Below are 25,237 nucleotides of genomic sequence, written 5' to 3' on the forward strand. Positions count from 1 at the left end.
TTGTTGTGGTTATCACAACAGTAAAATTGTCATTGGTTTAAAAAAAAAAAAATCCCRTTGTCCAGAAATGCAAGACAACAGCATTGGCAAAGAGAGCCCATCCTCCACACCCTCCTTCCCCTCGCGACCCTCCACACTCAGGAAGTGGCAAGGCTGTACTGTGTGGCCAAAAACAAGACAGCAAAACTCTAGTGAAAAAGGGAGTTAGAGCTGATCGGTAAGCCAAGCATGGGCACTGAACGTCTCTTAAGAGATAAGTCTCTGACGCTTGATTCTTTGCAGTCCTTTTGGAGTCCGTGATAAGGAGGCGGCAGTTGCTTTGTCAGAGTTGCTTACGCTTTTTTGTGCAGCGTGTTCAGTCACTGAACTTATTCAGATAAGACAAACATCTAAACTCCATTTCCGGAGACATGTACCAGTCTTTGTACTCAGGCGATGGTTATAGCAGGGATGGGCTACTAGAGACAAAACAGATGTTGAAACACTGTGAGAAGGACTTTCCATTGTAGCTTGTGGTTCTGTATCTCATTTCTTCCTCCTGAGCTCCACAACTAGAGTTCTGACTTTCCAAGTGGCCCACTGTGGGGGGTTATTTGGTTAAGGTGCCCACAAGCATCCTGCTGGGAGCAGCAGGAGGTGAAGTACTTCTGAAAACTGACCAAACTTCTGGGTGCTGTAGGATTACCGAAGCTGGGCCCTGCCAAAGTCTGGTTGTATCCAGACTGGTGTGTATCCAGTTCGTAGGATTTGCAAGTCCTCAGCCATCACAAGAAAACTTTTTAGTGAGTACTTCACTCACTGCTGAAAGGTAGCCATGTGAGAATAGAAACGTGATTGATTAAAGCGAGCAATGTCTGGATACAATTGTTTAGGATAGACAGTGAAGGAAAATAATGTAGCCAACTGGAAATCCGCAGAGAATTTAGTAAGGTGTCAGGACATGATAAATGCCTGAGTTAGAAATCAGTCAGACTGTTACTTAGCACCTCTACTGCAAAAAAAAAAAAAAAAAAAAAAAAAAAAAAAAAAAAAAAAAAAAAAAAAAAAAAAAAAAAAAAAAAAAAAAAAATGGGACAGCTCTTGCAATTAGTTAGACTTTCTTTTTAAAATTTCATGCAAAGCAAGAGTATCCTAGAAGGGACAGCTCTTGCAATTAGTTAGACTTTCTTTTTAAAATTTCATGCAAAGCAAGAGTATCCTAGAACAGCTTGTACAGGTCAGCAGTACTGCCTAGAAGGAAGGAATACTCCAAATAACTACCTGTACCAGACTTTTAACCTGTGAGCTCTAAGTATTTGCATGAGTTGATATGGRCAGATATACATCAGATGGCTAGAGCTGTCCCCCTACTTTGGTATAGGAAATAGAGCAGTCAGGATATTTGGACAGTGGGGTTATGAGAAGCTATATCTGAGAGTGTTGCGCTTCTGGTTTTGAGACTCAACATGAAAAGGCTGAAATATAGTTTGGGTAGACACCTGTGAATTCGGAAGTGGTGTAATATATCTGAATACCCCAATTCTTGTATGATTTCTGCCACTTTCCATCAGGCCAGAAGCGCTCAAGTTTTCACTGCCTTCTCGACAGACAGGGAGCTAAATACGTTTAACAGCCTTCAAACCTCAGAGAAGACTCAGTTCTTCAGCAAGAGGATGATTTCTCAAGCTGCCTCTGTTCAAACTGGGTAATGCTTGGCCTGTTCTCACCTAACGCAAGACTGGCTYCTGGCAATCTCTTGAGGCCCAGGCTTGGTGGAGCTGAGAGTACACAGCCACCACTCCAATGCTCATCTAAGGAACAGAAAGAGATGAATTTCCCAGAGCTGTGCAGTGCTCCTGCTGAGATCCTTCACAAAATTGCCATCTCGCATGAGGTCAGTTAAGCACCAGGTTGCCAGTGATTAGACAGGAACAAACTGATATGTGCTTAATTTTGTTCATGATCTGCACTGAAAATGTTRGTACTTTGTTTTCTCGGAGTCCTAGAGGAACAGGGACTATTGAAAAGCAATTTTGCTATTCTGTCTTGCACCACCTCTGACATCCCTGGTAAGAGGTGTTTTTTAATTCTCCTTTCCCCTTTTCCAACAGATTTCACACTGGAAATCACTCCTATGTGTTTGGGGGATCATTCTTCCCTGTGACCCTGCACAGTTGTCAGCTTAAACCTCAAGTGAGCAGCAGTTGTGTYACTTAGGCATCTAATCCCATTTATACCCTGAGATATCAATTATAAGATACAAATAAATTTAAAAAGCCCTGCACTGGAAAGACCTATTATTAGGTCATCTAGCATATGGCTCTGTCAGCGTAGGATTATTCAATTAACTGGAATCAAAGTCATTAGTATGGCAGATTTTTTTGTTAATTGTTTGCTACCAGAGCAATGATTTAAGATACTTTTAAATTTCATTGACATTTCCTCTCACTGCCAGTTGGCCAGGGTCAAATATTGGGCCTAAGGCATTCAGTGTTGTCTTTCTGCTATCTAGATCAATAGAAAATCCTGTCCTGAGAGAAACCTCTTCTCCTTCCTCTTGCTGCATTGCATTCTCTTTTTATAGCCTGTTCGGAATTGCTGTGTAATGGTGTGGATTTCCCAGCTTTTCCTGGGATGTTCTCCCCCCTGGCTGGGAGCTGTTGTGGAAAGCAGTGACCTGTTACAGTGGCAGGCCYGCAGTGAATTCATGACCTTGTGCTTCACAGTTTTTCCTGTGCTCTGTTGATGTGCTGTGGAAATGAGAACATGTTTTGCCTGCAGGCAGAACCTTCCAATCCTGCTGCCCTACAGCAGTGTTTCCCAGACAGTGTTTCTTCTGCTTTATCTTAATATAGTTACTCATATCCCAGGTGGGATGCACCTCCTGCRGCTATCTGCCCCTTGTACTGCTCCGTTCTGGTGCCCTCTACTTCCCCTAACCTTGCTGTTCAGTCTTGCCCTTCCCGTTCCCTAGACCTGCTGCCTACCCTTACGGAAAGGCCGTGCGTGTCGTCCTTGTGGAAGGCCGCTCACTGCGTCAGGGGAACTCGGAGCTGCTCAAGTCATGATTAGTGAAACTTTCTGTTGTTTCAAAGTCACATTGACCTGAGTCCTGCAGCAAATGTGTATAGCGTCTGTTGCCGTTGTTTCGCATGAGGGAGCTGCAGTCAAATATTAAAAAGGCAGCAAGAGCATTAAATTATTCGGTAACGGAACATTGTCATTCCTCCATAAAACTATTTTGACCTGTAGTTTTCTATGGAGTCCATTGCTCTTAAATGTGCAATGAGAAAGGAAATTAAAAATTAATCTTTATTTCCATCTCAGAAGAAAACCTTAATTCTCTGCATTGAAATTATACTCGTAATCCAGGGTAATAAATTATAGTTTTTAATTGCAGCTAGTCACAGCCAATCAAACGGAGACGTGTCTCTTTCTCTCGCCTGCTTTAACTTTGCTATGCAGAAGAACTCATGGAGTGCTGGAAAAAATTCGCATGCATTGACCTAGGCTGTTAGCACCATGTAGAATAAGGCTAGGACACATTACAAGAAGGCTCTGCTTTTCTCTGGCACCTCTRAGCCAATGATTTGAAAGCACCTCATGAACAAGAATTACCCCATACACACACATACAGGGAACTGGGTAAATCCTGCCATTTCCCTCTGGTGAAGGTGAGATATGTAGCATGTTTTTGAAGGTCCTATAGTGAGTCAATGTTGAGCTAGATCCTAGTTCAGCTGATTTGACTGTTGGGCAATACTCCTTCCCTAAGCAGGGAATAGAAGCCAAGATGCCCTGCTCTGGCCCACTGACCAACTTGGCTAACCTTCAGACACTTGAGATGTGATATCATGCCTTTTTCTGACAAAAAGCTGTGCAAAGCAAATACTTGTTTATGCTTGGTGTTTGGTGCAGGTTACCTGTGTGTTCTTTCACTTTAGAGTATGTTGCAGACATGAATTTTTTCTTGGAATTTGACAGTAGCTTTACATATGATGGAAGCTACCTTGGAAATGGCTTTACTAAGGTATCCAATACTTTTAGCTCAGCCAGAGAGGTCTTTCTGTTCCCAAACAACTAATGCTGTTTATCTGCCAGCTCTGTTCTGCCTTTCTCTACTAAGCCACAGTGTTTAGATGGTTACTTGCATACCATCTGTACTGCTAGGTCATCCAGGCTGGCTGTCATCCCACCACTTGAACGGTGGCATTGAGCTGGTGGTTTTCCTCTCTAAGAATAGCCTTAGAGGGTGTTCAAATACCTGTGCAGTGCATCTGAATTTTTAGGTTGCACCTTTCTCTGAGCAGTCAACTTTTTGCACTTTTTTTATCCCCTTACTCCTGAGACTACAAGATAAATCTGCGCTAACAGAATTTTAAAGATTTCTTAGTATTTTCAAGCTCAGCAAGGAAAAGGGAGAGCCACCAGGAATGGAATCCTCTACTGGGGGGGGTGGGGGGGAATGCTATTTGTAGAGATCTATGATTTTGAAAATAACTCCTGGTTTTTTTTTTCCTATTTTTTATTTTAATTGCACCAGTATGTGGAAGAGTGGGCAACAGAAGAACAGAGAATTGGCTGAAATATTGTAGACAGAGATGTTAGGAATGAGATGTAACCCACCTGACATAAAAACCCTTCTGTGGTGGCACAGTATAATGAATGTTGTTATTACCAAGAAGGCTCAGGCATATCAATAGTCATTGATTTGGGAAAGACTGTAAAGTCTTTGCAAGCAGTCTGTGACCATTCCTCTTCCTATTTCATGAGCTCAGTACTATTAAGTGCAATGAGAATGGAGTGCAGTTGAAATCCTTACCCCAGGATGCATAGGAAGGTACGAGAACAGTAAAGCTCACCACATTTCTGATCAAAAGCATTTAGGTTCCTGATGAGTAGTTACTAGATTCCAAATATGAGGACCATGCTAGCAGGAGATGCCTGTGCTGCCGCAGCTGTACCAAAGGGCTGGTCTCCCCGCGGGAAACCTCACAAGGGAACACTAATGGTCCAGGTAGGAATGGCTGCCCCCTTCCATGCCAAAGGGAACTCTCATTCGTGTGTTCTTCTGTCCCAGCCCTAGGGCACGTTCAGAATTGAATTAGATGACTATAAGGGGATAAATCTGATATCCTGAAGTTCTGCCATCTCGGGCCATCCCAGAGCTTTCATATGTTTTGTTATGTGGAGCTCTCAAAGAAACAGCAGTGACCTGAGTGTTGGCAGGGGTTACTTCTGCCTAAAGTCACGGGGATGCATTTGAGCAGCTCACTTGCACTGAAGTATATCTTGCCGCGTCTTTGCTGCTATCAGTGTGCAGGTTAGCTATGTTAGAGGTACTCTGTGCATACTTACATATGGCAGTCACACCTCTGATTTGTTTTGTCTGGGCTGTTTTAAAATACAAGTTCTATCCCTTTCTGTAGCAGACTTAACAAATTGGATTGCTTAAAGGCTGTTTATGGTAGTCTAGTTGAATTTTGCAGTTAACTTCTTATTCTTCTGGTTCTACCAGTTAGATTAGCCCTAAATAATTCTCCTCCTTTTTTTGTAGCATTCAAATATGAGTCAAGGCTGAATAGGTTTCCCCCTCCTTTACTGTATTTCTTCCTAAATCAGTTTCCCCAAGTTCTTGATCATTTTTATTCCATTTTTATTCCTTACTTTATTGCTTCTCAGCTTTCTGCAAAAATAACACAATAGTAAAACAATTATTGAATCTCTTCTAGTTGTTGAAACTGCAGAGTAGCAGTATACTCAGCATACTGCTGAGGTCAATAAAAATATAGCTGCTTGTGGATCATGAAAGAGATTCTTAAATTTTGAATGAGACAAGTTAGTAATGCAAAAAGCAGGGACTGCCAGTAACACACTCGCCCAAACTCTGCTTCCCAGCAGACAGCAGTGAAAATAAGAGAGCACCCAGAGGACTACACTGTGTATGTATACATAAACAAAGCTCCCTCTGGAAGTTAAATGGTTTATCTAAAGTTATCATACTGCTGAATGCTCTTTAAAAGAGGTACCTGAGGGCTGGGGAAAGAGCTGCAGTTTTGATTGTCAAAACCAAAGGAAGAATGACTCTGGAATTTATTGTCTTGTACGTGTGACTTTTGTATTTAGCAAAATATTGAAACAAGGATTTATGAACTAAATAAACAAGTTTCCGGAAGATGATGCAGCTGTATACCTTTAGCAGTAGTGGTGACATGGTGAATATATCTCATCAGAAAATATTTTGTTTTATAGGACAATAAAATTAATGAATGAAAGCAAAAAGGGAGGTATAATGGATCTGGATTTTAACAAGCATGGGAATCAATACCCCATGGGATTTTGCCTGAAACAATTTAATTGTATTGGACTAAGTAAGGACATGCAGAGAAGAAACAGGAAAAAGAAAATGAGGAGAAAGAGGGAGTAATGCTGTGACTATGGTTGGAAATTTGACTGAGAAGATAGGATGGCTTGGTTTTCAGGGCCTCAACCAGTAAGTTTAATTTCAAGCTTTGCTGTGAGTTTCATGAGGGCACTTCACTTTTCTTTGRATCTTGGTATACTGTGCTTAAAATGAAGCTGGTACTATTGCCCTGCTGGCTTGTGAGAATGATGGCTTTGAAACTGAGAGGTTCCATTAACCRTGGGAGTGGATAGTATGTACCAATGTCGGATTTCCTACCCCGTCCCATGACCAATTATAAGAAATTATCCATTTCTCATCATTTCATGCTTCATGTACAAGGAGTGGAGACTGGTTCCCGTTAGAATAGCAGCATTTCATACACAGTTTCTGTCAGTGCTGTTATGAACGCAAGTTGCAGAAACAAGAAAAATTAAGTAAAAAGTTTTTGTGACTGCAGAGCAAACACTTCYCCACATGTAATTATTATATATGTGTTGTGGCCTGTGAATTTCTTTCTTTTTTTTTCTTTAATTTGACTGGGATTGTGTGGGAAGAGGAAGAGGATTTATCTGACTTCTGGAAATTTCCTGTAGTGGATGAGAAGAATTATCTTTGCTTTTTATATATTCTGGGCTTAAAGGAAGCTGGAAATATGTAATAAGAGCTCTTTGGGGCTATGCAATGGTCATTCAGACTTATAGCCACGTCATTTAGTGTTTGCTTTGCTTCCCATGTATTGGGAAGTAAGGGAATTGCCTTCTCTATCCTCCTGCAGCTTGTGGRCGCTGCTGTTCCTGCACTCAGGAGCGTTTACTTTTGTCCACTCCCCCGAACACTTGTGCTATCCAGAGAGATTGTCTCTAGCATGCACTGAGCAGCTCTTCCTCACGCACTCCTGTGTATCAAATACTTCCCACCTTGAGAACTTCCTTGGTTAGCTGCTCATTTCAAAATCATTATTAATATATTTGCACAGGGATTTTGGAATTTAATTAGCCTCTTTTGAACTGCTCTTAGTGTGCTTGTCTAGAGAAACAGAAAATCCCTCCATGACTTGTTTGCTTTCTTCCTTCGTTGGCTTTCRCTAGAAGGGAAAGATACCGTTGGGTTTTGCAGCCCTTCTGATGCAACTGGTGCTGAATTCTGAGGATAAGTGTGGAGTTTTGGGAAGGAGACTGCTGCTTCTGTGGTGCATCAGGGTCTCGCTGCATGCACGGAGGGGGTGTGAGCACTGGCACAGACAGGGCCATTGAGCACAGTAAGACAAGAGTAGCTGGTGGTAGGGATCTGTGCAGTGTCTGAACACACAGCTCGCTCTCGCCTTGCTTCTGATGTGGACACGTTTGCACTGTGGCATCTGCACTGGCTGAACTTGACTCCCAGTTGCCTTTTCATTAGTTTCCCTTGGGGACCGGCTGTGATTTGAATGCCTCCTGTTTCCAGAGGCAGGAGGCCAGTTGGCACAAAATTATTTTAGTTTCACTTCTTCAAACTGTGTGTTCAGAGCAACAGTTCTGCTACGTGAATCAAGCTTGTGTTTACACAAAGCATGTTGCAGGATGTGCATGTACATGCACGCAGATCTGCAGGCACTGTTCTTCATTTGAAGGCTGCTTTTCGTTTTTTCCTTYTACATGATGCTGCTTTGAAAGACAGACTGAGTGAAGCAGAATACTGCTTCTGGTAGTCCCTGCCTCTGCATGAGCACGCACACACGCTCTCTTTCTCTCTTGCAAACCACAGTGGTTATGACCACTGCCTCTGGTACTGTTGTATTGGTCCCAAATTGAGGAAGGATGACTAACTTAATCACTCAAAAGTTTTGATTTCTAAAATTAAACAGCCTGCCATATGTGCAACACTGTTACTATATTTATGCCAGCAGTTAGTAGGCAGCATCAGCCAAACTAAAGGGGCTTCACAGCTGCAGCTTGTGCCTGTGCTGTTGCTGTGCGTACACAGATGTTTCTTCCCCATTTTCCTAAATGCAGCTTGTAGACATTTGTGAAAACAAAAGTACTTTTATTCATAGAGCTTTCTGGACAGACTCTGAGTCATCACTTTGTAAATGTGTCTTAAGGCTTCTTGGTGTGCCTTAGCTCCAAAGGAACACGGGTGGAAGGGTTGAGGTACTGCATCAAGCRCAGGAAAAGAGTGCAGCAAAGGAGAACTGAAAGCTCCATCCCTAAATGCTAATGCAGCTGTTCTCTGAAACGTCAGTGAGAAGAGCGAGTTGCAGAAAGCCGACCCTGGGAGACGGTGGGCACCCTCCCTGCTGAGATACTGCAAGAAGACTGAGCGCGGCCCCGAGGGACCTGTGGCACCACGCTGTCCCGACTGCCTGAGTGGGAGCATAAGTGAACGAGATGCCTTTCTTCCACCTTTTACTTTGTCGGAGCACAGTTAGCATTGTACAGGTTTATTTGGATTTTGTGAGAGGAAATAAGAGGAATAAGCAATGGATAAAAGCCAGGATGAGATGTACTGAAGTGGAAGGAGTGGAGCCTCATTCTTTGGAGGAGGACAGACTGAGGGATGAGATGTTAGTTATTATTTTGGTTCAGGCAACATTCCTCTATAATCTTAGGCAGGKTACTTGACTCGGTTTTCTAGCAGGAAATCTGGCTTGCCTAACAGAAAGGTTAAGAGATGAAACAAATAGCACTAAATATTTTAAAGTATTTGAGTGAAACTGAAATATTTTGACATATTAGATGTGATTTTGCTGAATGACTTGGTGACTTATTCGTGCTTTTGTTAGAGCAAGTGTTACTGCAAAGCAGAGGCAGCCGTGTTTTTTGGTAGGGTTGCATAATGCTTGCTGAGGAGGTGGCAGAAGAGGGTTTGTTTTTCACTTGCTTATGCTTTTTATTTAAAACAATTGGAATCCTTGGAGATTTCTTACACAGAGAATAGGGCTCTGTGGATCTGGCAAGCATATGTAATGGAAGTAGAGACTATCTCTGTCCCTTAATTTGGGCAGTGTCAAATTAAGAAACCCATATAAATTATATCRGACTGTAGAAAACAAACTGTAGAGAAGCCTTGTGTCACCAATTCATTGACCTTCTGCACGCTTTCCTCTAAGAATGCATAGGTGATCCTGGGGTACAGGGACACCCTAGGATAGGCAAGGGTGGCCTGTGCACCCTAAGCTGTTACTTGTGCCTGCAYGCTCCAGAGATCATCTTCAGTACATGAACATCACTTCAGTGTCTATAAACTMTCTGTAGCTAGTTTTTACTTGTGTGGACCAACTTTCATTCTGGAATTTACCCAGAATATGCCAGTTCTTTCAAATTCAGTTAACACACAGAGACAAAATTAAACCCTGACAGGTAGCTGCTTTTTAAAATCTTCCCTCCRATTCATTTTTCTTTTGACTCACTTCCATCTGCTCCTTGTTTATTTGGAGCTGACCAAGAGCTATGCCAGGCTGTTTGCTGTTGTTTGTTAAGCTTCCTTTAGGAGTATTTTCGTGCCCRCTGTGGCCAAGTCAAGGAAAGGCCTTCCCATGGCACAACCTCTGYGTGCTAGGCAGCAGTCTGGGGTATGAAACGAACAAACAAAAAATGGGGAATAATCAGCTCTTAAAAAGAGACAGCTCAGACTGAGCAGACTTGCTGCATTTGAAGTTGCTACTGAAACCAGGAATTGGCATTCCCAACTGCTTCTGTTCCTTGAAACAGCATTTGTATGTACAGGCAAAAAGAGCTTTTATGATTTCTACCAACTATTATTTTGGCTGTGATGGTTCCAGGTAAATTAATTACAATTCCAAGTTGCCTGGAAACCATGAAGCATTGGGAGGGAAGGAAGGATGCTTTAGTGACAAAGGCAGCATGGCAGGAGGCAGGTGAGCTGACTTCTTTCTCTGATGTGACATTGACTTTCTGTGATGTCTTGGGTAGCTCAGCCTCTCTGCTTAGTCTCTGCATCTAAGCAGTACTGTTTGCCAGTATTATTAATAATGATACATAATAAATTATTAGCATTTGAGAAAGGCTTGAATTTATTTGCAGAGAGCTGTTCTAGGAATGCAAGTGTGACTAGTAATATTTCTTGTAGTTACTAACTAACATTGAGTCCATATTTGGACTTATACTTTAAATGGTAAAACTGCAGTGTCAAGGAACTTGCTGTTTATGCCTATATGGCATTTGGCCATCTCCTTTTTGCTGTGCTCTCTTTGCCTGCCATCTAAAAAGGAATGCAAGATGTATTGATCCTAGCTTTTAGGACTCATTCTATTTATGCACTCAAACCACAGTATGAAGGTACAAACAGCATCTGAAAAGGGAAGATCTATATTAGAATGACAAAGAGAATAAACTAAAGCAGCCTCCCCTCTCTAATGGCCCGTCCTGCTGCTGTTACCAGAGGGAATGCCCCAGTGCTGCCTACCTGAATGATGCTTGCAAGCCTCCAGCATCAGGGGATTTTCTGAGCACACTATTGATTTTTGTTGCTACATTAAGCTTTTAGCTTTGCAGATGGTTTTCTTTGAAATCATTAATACTGTGATGCATAGCATAAGAGATGAAATAGCTCTTGCTGCTGTTATATATGTACTGTCTGCAATCACTTTCTCCTTCTCTTCTGTTGAAGCCCCATTCAGCTGAAGTACCTCAAGGAGAGCAAGGAGAAAAGGAAGTAAAATTGCAAGCCATGATGGCCTCTGAACCGGGTGAGGAAAACCAATTTTTCAACAATTTGAATGCAATGGTTAAGGCTTTCTTAGGGGTTGTGAGTCTGCAGCAAGGTAGTCAGAGCACAGCCTAGAGCTGGAGGTTGGGATTCTCTAGAAGGTTATGTGGTTGCATGGRTGTGGAGAGGCTGTAACAGTTCAGTGAGGGATGAGAGTTGTGATCAGCATGTTTATGCCTATTTGATTAATGAATCTTAGAGTTGTCAGGTAAACTAGGACGTTCCCCCTGAGGTGGAAGATAGTTACAAGTAAGTGGTGGCAGTGCAAGAAAAGGAGGGGTGTTACTATCCCTGAACTGAAGTTTAGACCAGGTCCCAGATTTGTGCCCTTTAGAGTGGGAGTTAACACAACTGAAGCATGTATCGGTAAATCTGAAGGGTTGTGGTCATTTCAGATCTATCCAGTTTGACAGGAACTACTTGAAGACTGGAGCCCGTTACTGCAGAGAAGAGAATCTCCCATCCCAAGGGAATGGGAATGATACCGCACTACAGGCAAATGCTATGAAATTGTGCAAGCTCAGCTAACAAGTGCTGAGACACCAGGATGCCTAGGCAGGATATAGTGGGAATGGTCTCATCTTGCAGTTGCATTGGGRTGGGAGGATGTTAGTACCAACTCTTTTATTCTGAAACAGCCAGGGGGGTTGGCTTTCCTCTTGGCTGTTTCTCAGCCCCTGTGCAGGGSGGCTGATATTGAGCAGTTTTGTCCCACGATCTTGAAGGATTTTGGAGACTCCTGGGAGTCAGTTTTTCTTCTTCATGTTGGGAGGGCATAGGTCTTCTCCATTGTCTGAATGGGCAAACTGAGGTTACAAATGTGCCAGGGCAACTGCCCAGCAGCACACATCTTACCTCCATGTTGCTAGGCATGACCTAGATGTTATCTAATGTAAAAGACCACAAGCCCTTATCAAACAGTATCTGCACCCTTTCCTAAACCATCTAAAAGCCTATTTACACAAGACTCCAGGTTTCAAGTTGTTCCTCAGTGACTGGGCAGGGCCCAGCCTCATGCTGTTGGCCCATCCTGCCCATCCATGGTCCTAGGAAGCCCAAYGGCTGCTGAAGGCCCTCCCCTTTCAGATTGTACCCCCTACCTCCACATTGCTGCACAATAGTCGGTACATGTGAAAGCTGATTTGCATCATCTGTATGCTTTATTACAAGGAATGAAGCAATGTTATGGGACAAAAATCCTCTTYCAGCTCCAGAAATAAACTCATGCTTTTCCAGACTGTGACTAAGTCTTTCCAGTCTGACTCCTTGTTTGTCAGGGTCTGAGCCAAATGACCTGGATTCTTTAGATTTAATAATATAGCTTAATTTCTGGACAGTGCAAAGAGCTCTGACCTCTTAACACTCCTGCCTTCAGCTTCTGGGAGACATTGAAGTCTTAGAGGCAAAAATAGCATGTTTCAAAAAGGGAAGAGATGTTGCAATGTGGTCACAGAAATGATAAGTGCAGAATTCCTAGTGACTTCTATGTCATCTGGCCCACACAGTTATTTTACTCCCAATCCTTCAGCTTCATGGGAAGGAGAGCTGGAAGGGACCTAGAGAAATTATTTAGTCCCTCCTGCTGCCCCAAGATGGAGTCAACTTAAGTATTTGTTCTGATGCAGCGTACCTCACACTGCTTTCTGCTTGTATGTCCGGCACTGCCTGTCCCTCTCCCACCAGACCCCTTTGGAAATCCATCTGCTATGCAAGTGGATGCTACTGAGGTGGGAAGCTGCAGTGCCCTCTTCTCTCTGCACTTCACAGTCTTTCCAAAGAACACTGTGCACCTGCAAAGCCAGCGCCCAGTTTATTTGCAGAAGCAATTAAAGGCAACCCATCTTGTTGCTCTAGATCCTTGATGTTTATTCTTCCGTTTTGATATTCTTCTCCTAGAACAGTAATTCATACACGAATTGTGTATGTAATGCTAGAACATTAACAACTCTATCTGTATTGCAATTTACTTTTTAATATTTATTCTCTATCATGTCTCCATCCAGACAGCTCAAATAAGTCCATCTTATCACTAGAAAGTGTTTCTCAGTTTTACTGATGGCATGTATGCTTGGGGAATGATGAGCTTCCTACCTTAATAAGCAGCAAAAAGAGTTTTTCCTCTTCTGCTGTCTTCTCCCCTCCCCCAGTCCACTAGTGTGTCAAAACCTTGAGTTTTGTGTAAAGTTGTTAAATAAGCTTCTAGGCAAAATAAAAGATCAAAAGGGGTCTAATTAGCTGCAGTCTGCTTAGGAATTGTGGATGTTCACCTAGTTTTATAAATTGACACTTTTAACATTAAAACTCAAAGCAAAAAATGATGTAATTATTCCTTTTTTTTTTTGGAGCTTAGGTTTAATATCTTTATTGAAAATTGGGTACTTCTATGGCATCTCAAGATGCTTTATTCTATCAAATCTGGAGCAAGTCATTTTTCTTTTTGGATTGTAATGTGGTATAAATGATAAGGGCCTGATTCAGAAAGCTTTTCTTTCCTCCCCATTGGCAGCCTGATGAGAAAGCCTCATAGTCACATCACAATAACCTTGGAGATAATCTGTGGCTTGAGTTTTTGTGAAAATGCTCACTTTAATGCGAGGGAAAAGAGTGAAATTTTGAGCTCTTAGGGTGCCCAAACCTAGCTTGTTGTCACAAGATTTTTTACCCCCCCTTCTTTTTTTAATTTATTTATTTTTTTGCCAGGTGTAATGTGCCAAGGCAAAAGCAGATTTCTGCTAGGATGTTTCTGTGCTCCTTTCACTGCTCTGGGAGTACTTTACATTATATTTAAATTTCAGAGAAGGCAGCAGGTATTCAAATGGAGAATTTCTGATGCTTAAAGCCAAAGGAGGGGAGAGAGATATATGGATGAGTGTTTTCTATAATTTTTTCAGTTTTGTTCTGATAAGACTTGATCATATGTCTTGTTTCTCAATCTCCAGACATTTGAATGTACCATGTATGATTCATTTTCACGTGTTAAATATTGCTAAATTTGACCTCATTGATCTAGAGTAGTGTGGACAGATGAGGGGAGRGTCATCATGAAGTCATGTGTTAGGGCTAGATGGATTATGAATATTATTTATACTGTGGCTAGAGACACAGGCTCCATTTAGATCTAAAGTTTGATGGTTCTGGCRTTTTACTAATACATAGGAAGTCTTGGTGCCTGCCCTAAAGACCTTACCACCCATAGAGACAAATGGCAAATGCAGGTTTGTTTGAGGGTGATTGCTGAAAAGGGTCAGTCCTTCAGTGAACTTCAGACTTTTTTGATGTTTATCTAAAAGTACATGCAAATGGAGGTGGGTTTCTTTGATCTGGGGTTCTCATGAGAACTGCCTTATGTAATTTCAATTGCTCCCTGGCTTGTATCATAAATACTGTGAGTGAGGTCTCCCCTGGGATTTGGCACAGCCCAGATTTTAGCTGGATTGGAAGGRAAGTGGGGCAAGATTTATGCAGCAAAACAGGGCTTGCAGAAAAGAAATTTTTATTGTTATTTTTTATATTTTTCTAATTCGAAAGTTTCAGTTCTTGATGATCATGCTGGGCACAGGTTCAAGATTTCATGTGCACTTGTCTCAGCTCAAATGCTGGAGGAAGCTTCTGTGATGGGATATGGATCTTTTTCCTTCAAAAACATAATTTCTCATTAGACTGTAGGATTTGGATAAGAACTTTCTTTAAGAATCCAGTGTGGATTGATTGAATAGTTCTGACTCTGCTTCTCTGATCTAGTGTAGAGATTAGAGGAGAGCCTTTCAGGTGTCCCTGGGACAGTGAGAGATCTGGCTACTTGCTTCTGTAGGATTTTCAGTAATTAGAGCTGACTGAATTAAATTCCTAGTACATTTATATATTATTGATTCATTATGAAGGTTTATTGAGAGAATGGTGTTCATTCTTTATTACTCCTCAATTGTTTTATGACCTTAGTAGTAAACAGACACTGCTTTCCACCTCAGTGACAGCACCTTTGTGGAAAGGATTCATTTGTTCTTTTCTTGTGCATACTCCATACGGACTTTGCTGCTATATGGAGTATGTTAGTCCAAGCCTTTTCCCGTTTGCCATTTAGCAAGATGCCCACTGGCTTCAGTGGAAAGAGATGGAGCCCAAAAGCAGCCCTAGAAACTGTTGCAGTTTGTTGCAATGAGTGGCTCAGGCGATTTTGTGGCTGATGCAACATAAGGCTGCTTTTGTTAAGGAATTAATGAAGTAGRGTTTTGGTCCCTCTGTCTCACCCAGAGCAAGCGGAGACTGGTGTTCTCTTTGGCTGTATGTCAGGACGTGGACTTGACCTCCAGTGAACAGACTGATGTTGTGGAGCTGCTCTGAGATGTTGACCATACTGCAGAGAGGGCTTATGTCATATGGAGCATCACTCTTGGGAAGCTGAGCTTGGACAGCACCGAGCAGCTTCCATCTGGCTCTCATATTGCTATAATGGTCATTAAATAGCACTTTAATGTTTTACAGCTCAATGCTTTCATTTAAATATGTAACAAAGATTTTCCGTTAAGGGAATTTAGCTTAATCATCTGGTTGTATGGCTGATTTGAGTAGTGGAATAGAAGTCTGCACAGTTCCCCAAAAGCACCAGAGAATGAAGTCCTTATGATTTAGTAAACTGTACAAGGTGAAGTATCTGGACTAATCAGTGGATCAATGGAACRTGTCACAAATGCGTGCACATGTTAGAGGAAGGGAACTGACACTTCCATCAGACACAGCTGCTATTTAAAATGAAATGAATATGCTTCTTGATTCTTTTGCTTAGTCTTTCCTAAGTTTTCCTTGTGCCAACCTGCATGTTCTAAGTACTTCATTTAGAAACATGTGAATTTTACTTTTGTTCTTGTTCCTCAGGAACATGCAAGTGTTGTAAATCAAACTATATTTTAACCCTTTAGAAAGTCATCTGTGAGTTAGCAGATGTACCGTACAGCTGCCCATCAAATCCAGTAAATTGCCCATAGCTAATGCCTGGTGCTGTAGTGCAAGTCCAAAAATTCCCAGTGTATCTCACCAGTTAGGTAATAAAGAGAGAAACACAATGTCCATAACGCTATGCTACGGAGCTGGATAAAAGGCATTATGATATGTATTATTATTAGACTTTGACGACCTAAAAAATTAGTGGATTAATCATGTAACTGTATAATTTATGATTACCTAAAAGTGCTCCCTCTTAAAAGGCTAGCTGCAGATTTGATTTTCCTGTGCAGAAGTGAGTTCCCAGCTACTCAGTGTGATTTGTTAGATTTATTGCAACTGAGCTGTAATTGTCACTAATTTTACAGAATGCATCCAGAAACAAAGTTAATACTACTTTTCCGCTGAAGCAAGCAGTCAAGCGTGTTTGTATTGTCTTCTCCTGGAGAAATCAAATGAGGGCTTAGTCCTAAAACTCACTTTCGATATTTTGARTTCTTGAAAGTTTCTTTAGAGTTTTCAAAGATAGGAAATCCTCTAGAGAGCCTCTCATCAACATAAAAAGAACTTGAAATTTGTGAAATAATTAACTTCTGTAATTTTTTGGCATTTCTAAAACTCATCCAAATGGCTCTATTTTGACCATTTTGGTTTTAAAAGTGTGTATCAGAGTACTCGCTTTTCATTTCCTTTTGACTGACAGCTGCTGGAATCAGACAAGATACATCCCTTGGATACTGCTGGACAAGGCTTATAGGTAGAAGTAATATGTCTTATTAGACAAGCTGGTACAGCTGGAAAACTTGGGCAAACTTCAAGGCATGTGAGCCCTTCTTTAAGTCCGAAACAGAAGCAACAACTTTCAACACTAAACACATACTGAGTGAACAGTTGCTCRGGGTGTAGTTAGGTATGTGCCAATTAGATCATCTCTGGAAAAGTGGTGGTGGGTACCTGTATMTCTAGGTTGTAACAACTACAACAAAATACTTCCAGATTATTTGTAAGCATCATTTAAGACATAGATGATGGATGACAGATTTTTGCGAGGAAGAGTCTTTGTGTTATACGAGTGGGAAAGCTGAACTGAATTAGTGGCAACATATGAACATGAAAGCTCCTACTTTATGCACAGAAATATGTTTCTTCCAGAAATGACTCAAGTGTGTTTCAACTTTTCTTCCTTTTCAATCTCTACAGGCTCTTATGGGAAACTCAGAAAATGGCTTTCACATTGACAGCCTTTCCTGCCGTGACACAGGCAGAGTARTCTTCAACGTGGAAGGTGAAACCGTGTCCCAGGGGTAGCGAGTCCATGGAGAAGGTCACATGTGACTGACAACGCTGAGCTAGTGAGATCTGCTGTTCTAGTTTTGTCAATGATTACCCTGGTCTGACAAAGGTTCTACCATAAGCATTGTGGTAACTTCTTAAAGTTGATTGGGAGCTATTAAAGAGTGATAAAAATCAAGATATTTCTGACCATGGTGATCAAAGGAGGAATTCAGTGATACTACAATAGGTGCTCAGAGTTCTCTGGGCATTGCCATCGGTATTGTTTAATGACCCAAGTGCTATAGCTATGTTGGGTAAATAGCTTTGGCAGGTATATAGAAAAGAAGTTCTGGGGAAACAGGGATTTCAGAGCAGCAACATAACTCACTGGCCTACAATCCACTCTCCTTGAACACTGGCAGTTGTCATATTGTGCCTGTCAGCCAGCAGGCTGACCCTGCTTCGAGAATCCTGATCTGTTTAGAAACCTGCATATTTCCTCTCTCAGATTTCAAACATGTTACTTGTGGTCTAAATGCAACAGTTCCACCAGCTGAGCTGCTGAAGGTTTCTTTCTGGCTGAGGTTACAGGACACATGTTAAAAGCTGGTGTCAAGTGAATACTGCTTAATAGGGTTCTGAAATTTTCCTCCTCCTTTAAGAATAAGGGTAATTAAATGCTCATGCCCAACCTATATGAATATGCTATTTTGCAAAACAAGTCCTTCACCCTACCATGTTGAAAGATTTAGTGGCCTGTGCTAAGAAGCCAGGAGGCTTGGGGCATGGAAAGCATTAYGTCAAGAGCTGCATGAGCAAAGCCACCAAGTCCCTTGACAACCCAGAATATTTCTTCCTCCATCATCTTCCCCCCTGACATGTGGATATCCCCTCCCTGCAGCTGGCTTGGTGTGTGGAGCAGTGGCTGGAGGGAAGTTGGCTCACTAAATYTTAAGCCTTTCATGCATGAGTCCCCAAATTGCCCAAACCCACCACACTTTGGAACGGTGTGAATCTCCTTCTTGTTCCTGCTGWCCAACAGCCAGCAAAGTTTCCCAGGCATCGACTACGTATGTGTGTAGTAATGAGTCATTTCTTTGGGGCTATTGTTTAAGTCTTCAAACCATGGAAGGAAACTGGGAGCCCATTTAGATGTCATTAAAGGTCACTGGCTATTTTTATAGATTATGTTAGAGAAAACCAACTGCACAAAAAGAATATTCAGGTTGTGAAGTCAGGACTTTGAAAAATATTTTTAGTGGCCAACCTATCGCAAATTTCTATAGAACATATGCAAACTAATTTTTCAGGGGCTCAAAGTTTGGCCAAATATGTGCCGCTCTCCTAAATATTGTAAAATATATATATTCCATGGCACTATTGTGACCTTCCTGCCAAATTTTAAATCAGTGCTCCAAACTATAGCACTGAGGCTTTTCAGCCAAATTCTTGTAAGAAATATCTATATATGTTTTTCAAATGTGGAAAAATTTTCCTCTAGTGGGTGAACTATTTTAGCTGAAATTTTACCCCAAATTCCAACTGGGGCAGATAATCAGCATGGAAAGTTTTARTTCAAAAGATTAATGTCTGGCAAAATTCTAAGCAACCAGAGTCTTATAATAGTGAGTTCTGTGCAGCATAGCCTATCAAAAGGAAATAATTTTTTCTGTCTGTTTTGGTTTCGATGTCATTCCATCAAACATTTAGTTGGGGGAGACAGCATTAGGTTCAAACTCATTTTGATGCAATGAGCATTAGTCAGACATAAACAAATGGGCTGGGGGCAAACTGCACAACTGCCAAGTGGTGGGAGAGATTTTAACAAGGGGCCTTGCAAACTGTTTCCCTAAGTGAATGAAATTGCTTGAGAGCAGAAAACAGACCTCAGCCTGGACTCCRGTGGAACAAAGGGAGTTTGTACAACAAATGGGAGGCACGAAGGTTGCACAATCTTGAGCAAGGTACGTGATTGCTCAGAAGAGGCAGGTCAGGTTGGGAATGCTCTTAGTGTTCAGACCTAGCATCCAAGTGCTCTGAGTAGGAAGGCAGTGGATTTTTAACATTGTAGTGCAGCTGAATGAATGGTTACTTCAACCAAGAGTCTGCCAGCTTGCTTTCTTGGGGAGAGTGGGATAATACTCCAGTGTTTCAGGGGTAATTTATGAGGTTGAATTGGATGTTATGAGATTAAATTGGCTCTGATGCAAACGTGGTTGAAAATGCTAATGTGTACATACACAAAAACTGCAGATACCGAGCTTCGTGAAAAATCAAACTTGTGGTGGCCAAACCTCAGGCAGCGTAAAATAAGGAGTAACCTTTGCTAATTCGCAGTCCTTGCACTGCAGCATGTTATAGGTGAGGGACCCCAAGCCTGCGAGAGAGGTGTGACTTACTTAAGACTGTATCGCAAGTCAGAGTACAGGTGATRTTTTGTTCCCAGGTTTGTGGTCTCATTGCTAGAACAGGGTGAATTACTAGGAAAGTTTACTTTTAATCTTCTCCATTGTTCTAGTTGCTGAGGTGYCTGGAATTTATCTCCAAAATATTTTGGAGGTGAAATGTGATGATAAATCTAGAGCTCTTGGTTGCGCATGCTTTGATTCAGCTTCCTAACACTTTTGAAGGGGCTGAGTTTTACTAACCTGCCTTCTCCTTTGTTTTTTGACAAAGAGGTTAAAATAGCTTTTTAAAATTACTCTCCTATACTGAGTTCATGTCAGCTTTAGCTTAACTTGATGTACGTTTCAGGGTCTTCAGAAGGTAGTGGAATCTTTCTACTTTGATGGAAGTAGATTTTGGTTATTTATTGCCTTTGTGGGGATACCACTAACTGGGACCAGTTAGTAGCCTTGTCATGATTGACATGCACACACAGTGGGGAGGCAAGTCCTGCTGTCAGTGGCATAAATTACAGAACGACACTCAGACCTCGGGTGARGTTTGGCAAGCACACAGTGTGCCCAGGGTTATGCAGAAGGGCTGAGTCTTCAGTTCCTGTCCAGTTCCTTAAACAAAAACCTGCGCTTCCTCTCCTATATCTCTGGAGCCTCATAAGACCCTTCCTCTTCCCAGCATATCAAGTTGCAGCTGTATCAAGCCGACTAGCAGCAAATTGCTGTTCTTAGTTCTGACCTTGTTTTTCCTAAGCAAAAGGAAAAAGGCTGAAAGTCCTGGTTTCTGCGGTCATAGGCTGACCGTGCTAACAGGCTCATATTTGTCCTGTTGAGAGACATCTGCATGCGTCTCGGCTGGGGAGAGCGTGAATGTGACTGAGGAGTGCTGGTGTCAGACAGGCATCGTGCCTTCCTTTTACCTGGCTGATGGGAACAGACAGGGACAAAGGTAAAGCTTGTGGCATGAAAAGGCTGCTTGTTGCAGCGTTTCATGGCCAGTGAGCGTGACCAGCCTTCAGGGCTAATTACCAAAGGAGAGAGAAGTATGTTGTTGTCAGCAGACCTACAGGGTTACTATTTAATGAAGCAGATATGCAGGTAACTTGTTCAGTGGCATAAATGAGTGAGTGACTTGTGTCCACAGGATGTAGATGCGCATGCCAGGGTGCTTCAGGTGGCTGTCGGCCCTTTGGGTCTCCTCTGTGTGCTGTTGAGCACAACTGTCCTTCCCCTAGCAATGAAGAACATTGCACCCCTCTTTCCTCTTCTCCAGATTTTTTTCTCTATATTGTGTTAGCTCTCCTTTTCTCGTTTTTCGCTCCCGTCTTTTTTCCCCTTCTATTGCCAGGCACCTCTTGTTTAGGCCATCTTGTCCTTTTACAGTTTTGCACTTTTTTTGTCTTCAATTAGTTGTTCTTCAGTTACTGATGCTAAATGGCATTGAATAGTGGTGTCATCACTATTTCATAAGGTCTACCTCATGTTCCCTGGCATTGGCTTTTGGAGCATATGTGAGCTGGGAACAGCCAGCACCTCCTGCCTCCCACTGTCCTGAGAGTGTTTGCGTTAGGATCCCCCACAGATCACAGCTGCTTAGCACGTCTGACAAGCGTTACTTGTTTCTTTCTTGAGACTGCCTGTGGAGATGTACCTGGGGTTTGTGAGCTGTGCCAAACCCTGATGCTGTGCTGCCTGTGTTAGGATGCCTCCCATGCTACAATAATCCCTTTGTGTCATTGCATAACTACATGCCYGAAAGTTAGTTGTTGGCTGATCAACTGCCTGTACTGGTCTCCATGGGAAAGAAGAGACAAAACAGAAGGTAATGAATCAAAAGGTGATTCTTTGCCCAGAGTGGTGGGTATGAACAGACCCTCTCTGATGACGGCTCTCTCTGACTCCTGAACTCTATTCATTCAATGTATTTCATCAAGAATCACCTCTCTGGCTTCTCCTGACTTCTGAGGTGGAAGAGCATCTCTACTACAACTTCTCTCAAAGTTTGTTTCTCTAAAGTCTATCTTTTGACCTGAGAGTAGAGGTACATTTGCCAGAGGACCTTTCTAATGAAAAAGTCAATTAATATATGTATATAAGACAGTGTTACAAACATGCTCGAACAGTGTCTTTATGTATTCACCAGAAATGATTATTTAATTGTCAAAATTTCACCTCTCTGGGCTGCTGGAGTTTGCACTGTATTGGGAGGAACATCCTGATTTAGACTTTGTGTGATAGCAACGGTTTTGAAACAGAACAGCCTAGCTGCGTATGAGGATCACAGGACTGCAGCAGCAGTTGCAGGTCAGAAGTGAGATGCATTGGCAGAAATTTTGGGAGAAGATGCACAATGTCTGTTTGACTCAAGCTTGCTATTTCCTGCTTGTGGGGAAGTCCTTTCGATTCTTTTCACTGAAGGTTCACCAGGGCATTATAGTTTAGAAAAAAAACACGTTTAAATTATATGTTTCCTGGAATTCATGCTCTGTTTTCTCTGGTAGAGAAAACATTTTTTTTTCTGGGATGTTAAGCAAACAGATCTTGGAAAAGAGTCAGTCTTCCCTTTATTCTCTTCTTTGTCTCTAAATGCTTCACAGACCACCTGATACGAGGTATTGAAGATGTTTTGGTGTACAGTTGTATTCTTGGCCTCAATTCAGGTCCCAAAAGTAACTGCCACCCACAGGAGAGTATAGGACGGGGATGTGAGAGTCAAAGCTGTGCTACTGAGCAGATGCTCTGAATCCCAGACTCTTGTTCTGCGTCTGTGTAGAAAACATAGATTGTTACGGAGGCAACTGCTGCTGGCTGCCTCATTTCCAGGTCCTCACCAAACTATTTGTAATGATGCTAGGAAATGCACTTGTTTGTGTTTATGCTGCTTATTCTTTGCATCTTCTGCCAACAGGATCCCGACCAGCTCTCAGACGCTGCAGTCCTGTGCCGTCCACTGAGAACAGTTATCCAGCTAAACTGGGCATTGGTGACCTTGCAGGGGAAATGGAAGGCCTAGTTGTCACGGCACCAGAGGGAGCAGCAGAGGGTGAAACAGCATCACAAGCCAAGGTGGAAGCAGAAGAACAGGCAGAAGAAACAAGGGAGATGGAAATCCCAGAGGGAGCAGGCCCATGTGAAGAGACGATCACCCCTGAAAGAGCAGCAGCAGAGCAGGCAGAGGCAGAAGAAGCAGCAGTGGTAGTGATGGAAGTCTCAGAAGATCTGGAAGGAGAAAGAGTTGCCGAAGCATTTGCCAGAGCAGCTGAAAGGATAGCAAAATCAGAAGTAGCTAAGGTGTTGCAATCAGCAATAGCTGAGGTAGAGACCATCACAGCCTCCAGTTGCCTCTTGGGGGAAAACAGGATGTGGATGTAGCTCCTCTTTAGTTAGGTTCACAGATACTCAATGGTATGGGAGGCTGCAGCTCTAGAGCCGATGCTAAAGCTCTAGAAAGGCCAGAGCCTTTCAACCTTGCCCTCTGAATGCCTCGGCTGGATGGGATTATATTCCTGCTTAGCCTTGAGCTATGGACAAAATTTTTATTCTGGAAAATTGGAACGTAATCAAAAAAAAAAAAAAAAAAAAAAATCCTTGAAACTCCTGCTAAGAGTTTGTGTTCTTTTCCCATCTGGTTTCCTGCTGTCGTTCACATGAGTTTGTTTTGTTTTGTTTTTCATGATAAGGGGCGCTTTATCATGCCTGGTATAGTTAAGGATACAAAGCACTCTCCATTACAGCCCCGCTGGCCACATGCTCATCCTATTCTAAAGTATTCATATTTGGGGATCAAAAAAGGTCTACACTTGATGTTTACTGTGACAAGAATTTTTATTTGACGTTTGAGCAATTATGCCTTGTGCTGTTCGTGAGTTTGCTGAGGTTGATAAATGCACTTTTCCCATTTGAAAAACCTGTCTTTTAACATTAATGATGTAGTGACAGATTTTCAGCAGGGCTGGGAGTTAAATTTGCCAGGGCTCAGTGCCCACTCTGAGAGCCGATTTTCAGATGTGCTCGGCACCCAGCAGCTCCCCATGGGGTGCGAGGCCTTTGGTCATATTTGTTCCCATGTGCGGAGCTCATTTGAAAAGCTGGCTGACTGCAGCATCACTAAGCATCCACCTTCTGCATTCAGGACTGCACACAGGAAAACCTGGATCTCATCTCCATAGTCTCTGATTTCATTTTGGGTTTGCAGGTCCAGCTTGCGGCTATCTCTGTTTCCTGGGCTCCAGAGCTGTCCTGAGTATATGTCATTTCTGTAGCATATCTCCTTTTAATGTGTTTTCCAATTTGGGCAAATAGCTTCACTCAGAAAGGGTGCTTCAGTCTGTGTTTAAGTGTGTGTTTAAGCTTTCTGCAGATCAGCTGGATTTAGGCACATACCAAAACAGCTTTTTTTAAGTCAGACTGTGGACAGAGGCCTATATTTTTAAATATTAGCAGCTTATTTTCCAGTGATTTCATAAAATTGCTCATGTGTTTATGCTGTTGACTTTTCAGCTAAAAGAGAAGAGGAGGAACGCATGGCTAAAGCCGAGGAACAGCTCTCAACAGGAGGAGAAGGAATGGGTAGAAGAGGGTGAGGTAAAATGAAATGAAGAAGAGGTGGCATTCAGGATCATATCTAAAGGGGGTGCCATTAACCGCTCCTGGAGTGCAATAGGACTGCCAATTGCATCCCTTTTGTGAGTGCCCATATGGTTGAAAATAAAGATATGCCATATTCCACACTCAACAGTGTCAAAAGTCTTTAGAAAGCTGCTGTTTCATGGCTTTATGAAATTACAGCTCCATACCCCCTCCTTTAAGATGAGAGAGGGTAAAAGTTGATGAGCAAGAGCTGATATTGGAAAACGTGTTGCTGGCCAGAAGTGATATAAAAACAAACACCCCAAACAGGTTCAAGCCCTTGTGTCCATAATCCGTGAGGTGGTTGATGCGAGCACAGCTAATGTGAGTTAGTTTCACATCCAAATGGAGCGAGTGTTTGCTGGCAGTCTATTCAGCTTGCTCCAGCTCTGAAATAAGTCTCTTATGGTGTGGTGGGTGTTGTCGTATTTTCTCTAATTCTGGTTATTCATCTGGAAAAGGGAATGAGAAAGGTCTCTCTCTCCAGATGAGAAAATGAAAAGTAAAGTAGAAAAAAATCCACAAAAAAGTTGAGAATTGAGAAACATCATTTGCAAAATGGTGGCAGATTTGTCAAAGGAAATGTGTCCCCAAGCAGTACAGATTGATCCTGAAATCAGGCTTCGCTATTTGAGAGAAAAAACATGAAGTTTGTTGGAAGATTTTCGCAGTCCATAGGAATAGGTGAACCTGTGCTGTAGTAGGAGTTCGATGATGRGTGAGTCACCATAAGTAGTAAATGGTAATTAAGTGTTAGAGAGAGTAGGGGATTAGAAGAAAGCCAGTCTTCGTGTATGTCTCCGAGATTTTCCTGTGAAGGATGATCACACCTCAGAAGCACTTGATGCCTTCAGTAAATGACTGCTTCATGAATTCCTTCCACATACTTCTAGTTTGCAGCTTC

At 42.2% G+C, this 25,237-nt stretch overlaps 1 protein-coding gene across 1 annotated transcript; it reads left to right on the plus strand.

Moving 5' to 3' along the window:
* The first annotated feature begins 4,906 nt into the window (after nucleotides 1-4,906).
* On the plus strand, nucleotides 4,907-24,329 carry LOC146600474 (uncharacterized). The gene is made up of 6 exons (XM_085324736.1): nucleotides 4,907-4,996; nucleotides 10,994-11,072; nucleotides 17,231-17,266; nucleotides 22,302-22,373; nucleotides 22,478-23,019; nucleotides 24,205-24,329. Exons 1-6 carry the CDS (start codon nucleotides 4,907-4,909, stop codon nucleotides 24,295-24,297), a joined length of 912 nt encoding a protein of 303 aa, XP_085180862.1. The 3' UTR covers nucleotides 24,298-24,329.
* The last annotated feature ends 908 nt before the right edge of the window (nucleotides 24,330-25,237 follow it).

The sequence above is a fragment of the Rhea americana genome, unplaced genomic scaffold, assembly GCF_003343005.1.
Source record: "Rhea americana isolate MKP2758 unplaced genomic scaffold, rheAme1 scaffold_120, whole genome shotgun sequence".
Lineage (NCBI taxonomy): Eukaryota > Metazoa > Chordata > Aves > Rheiformes > Rheidae > Rhea > Rhea americana.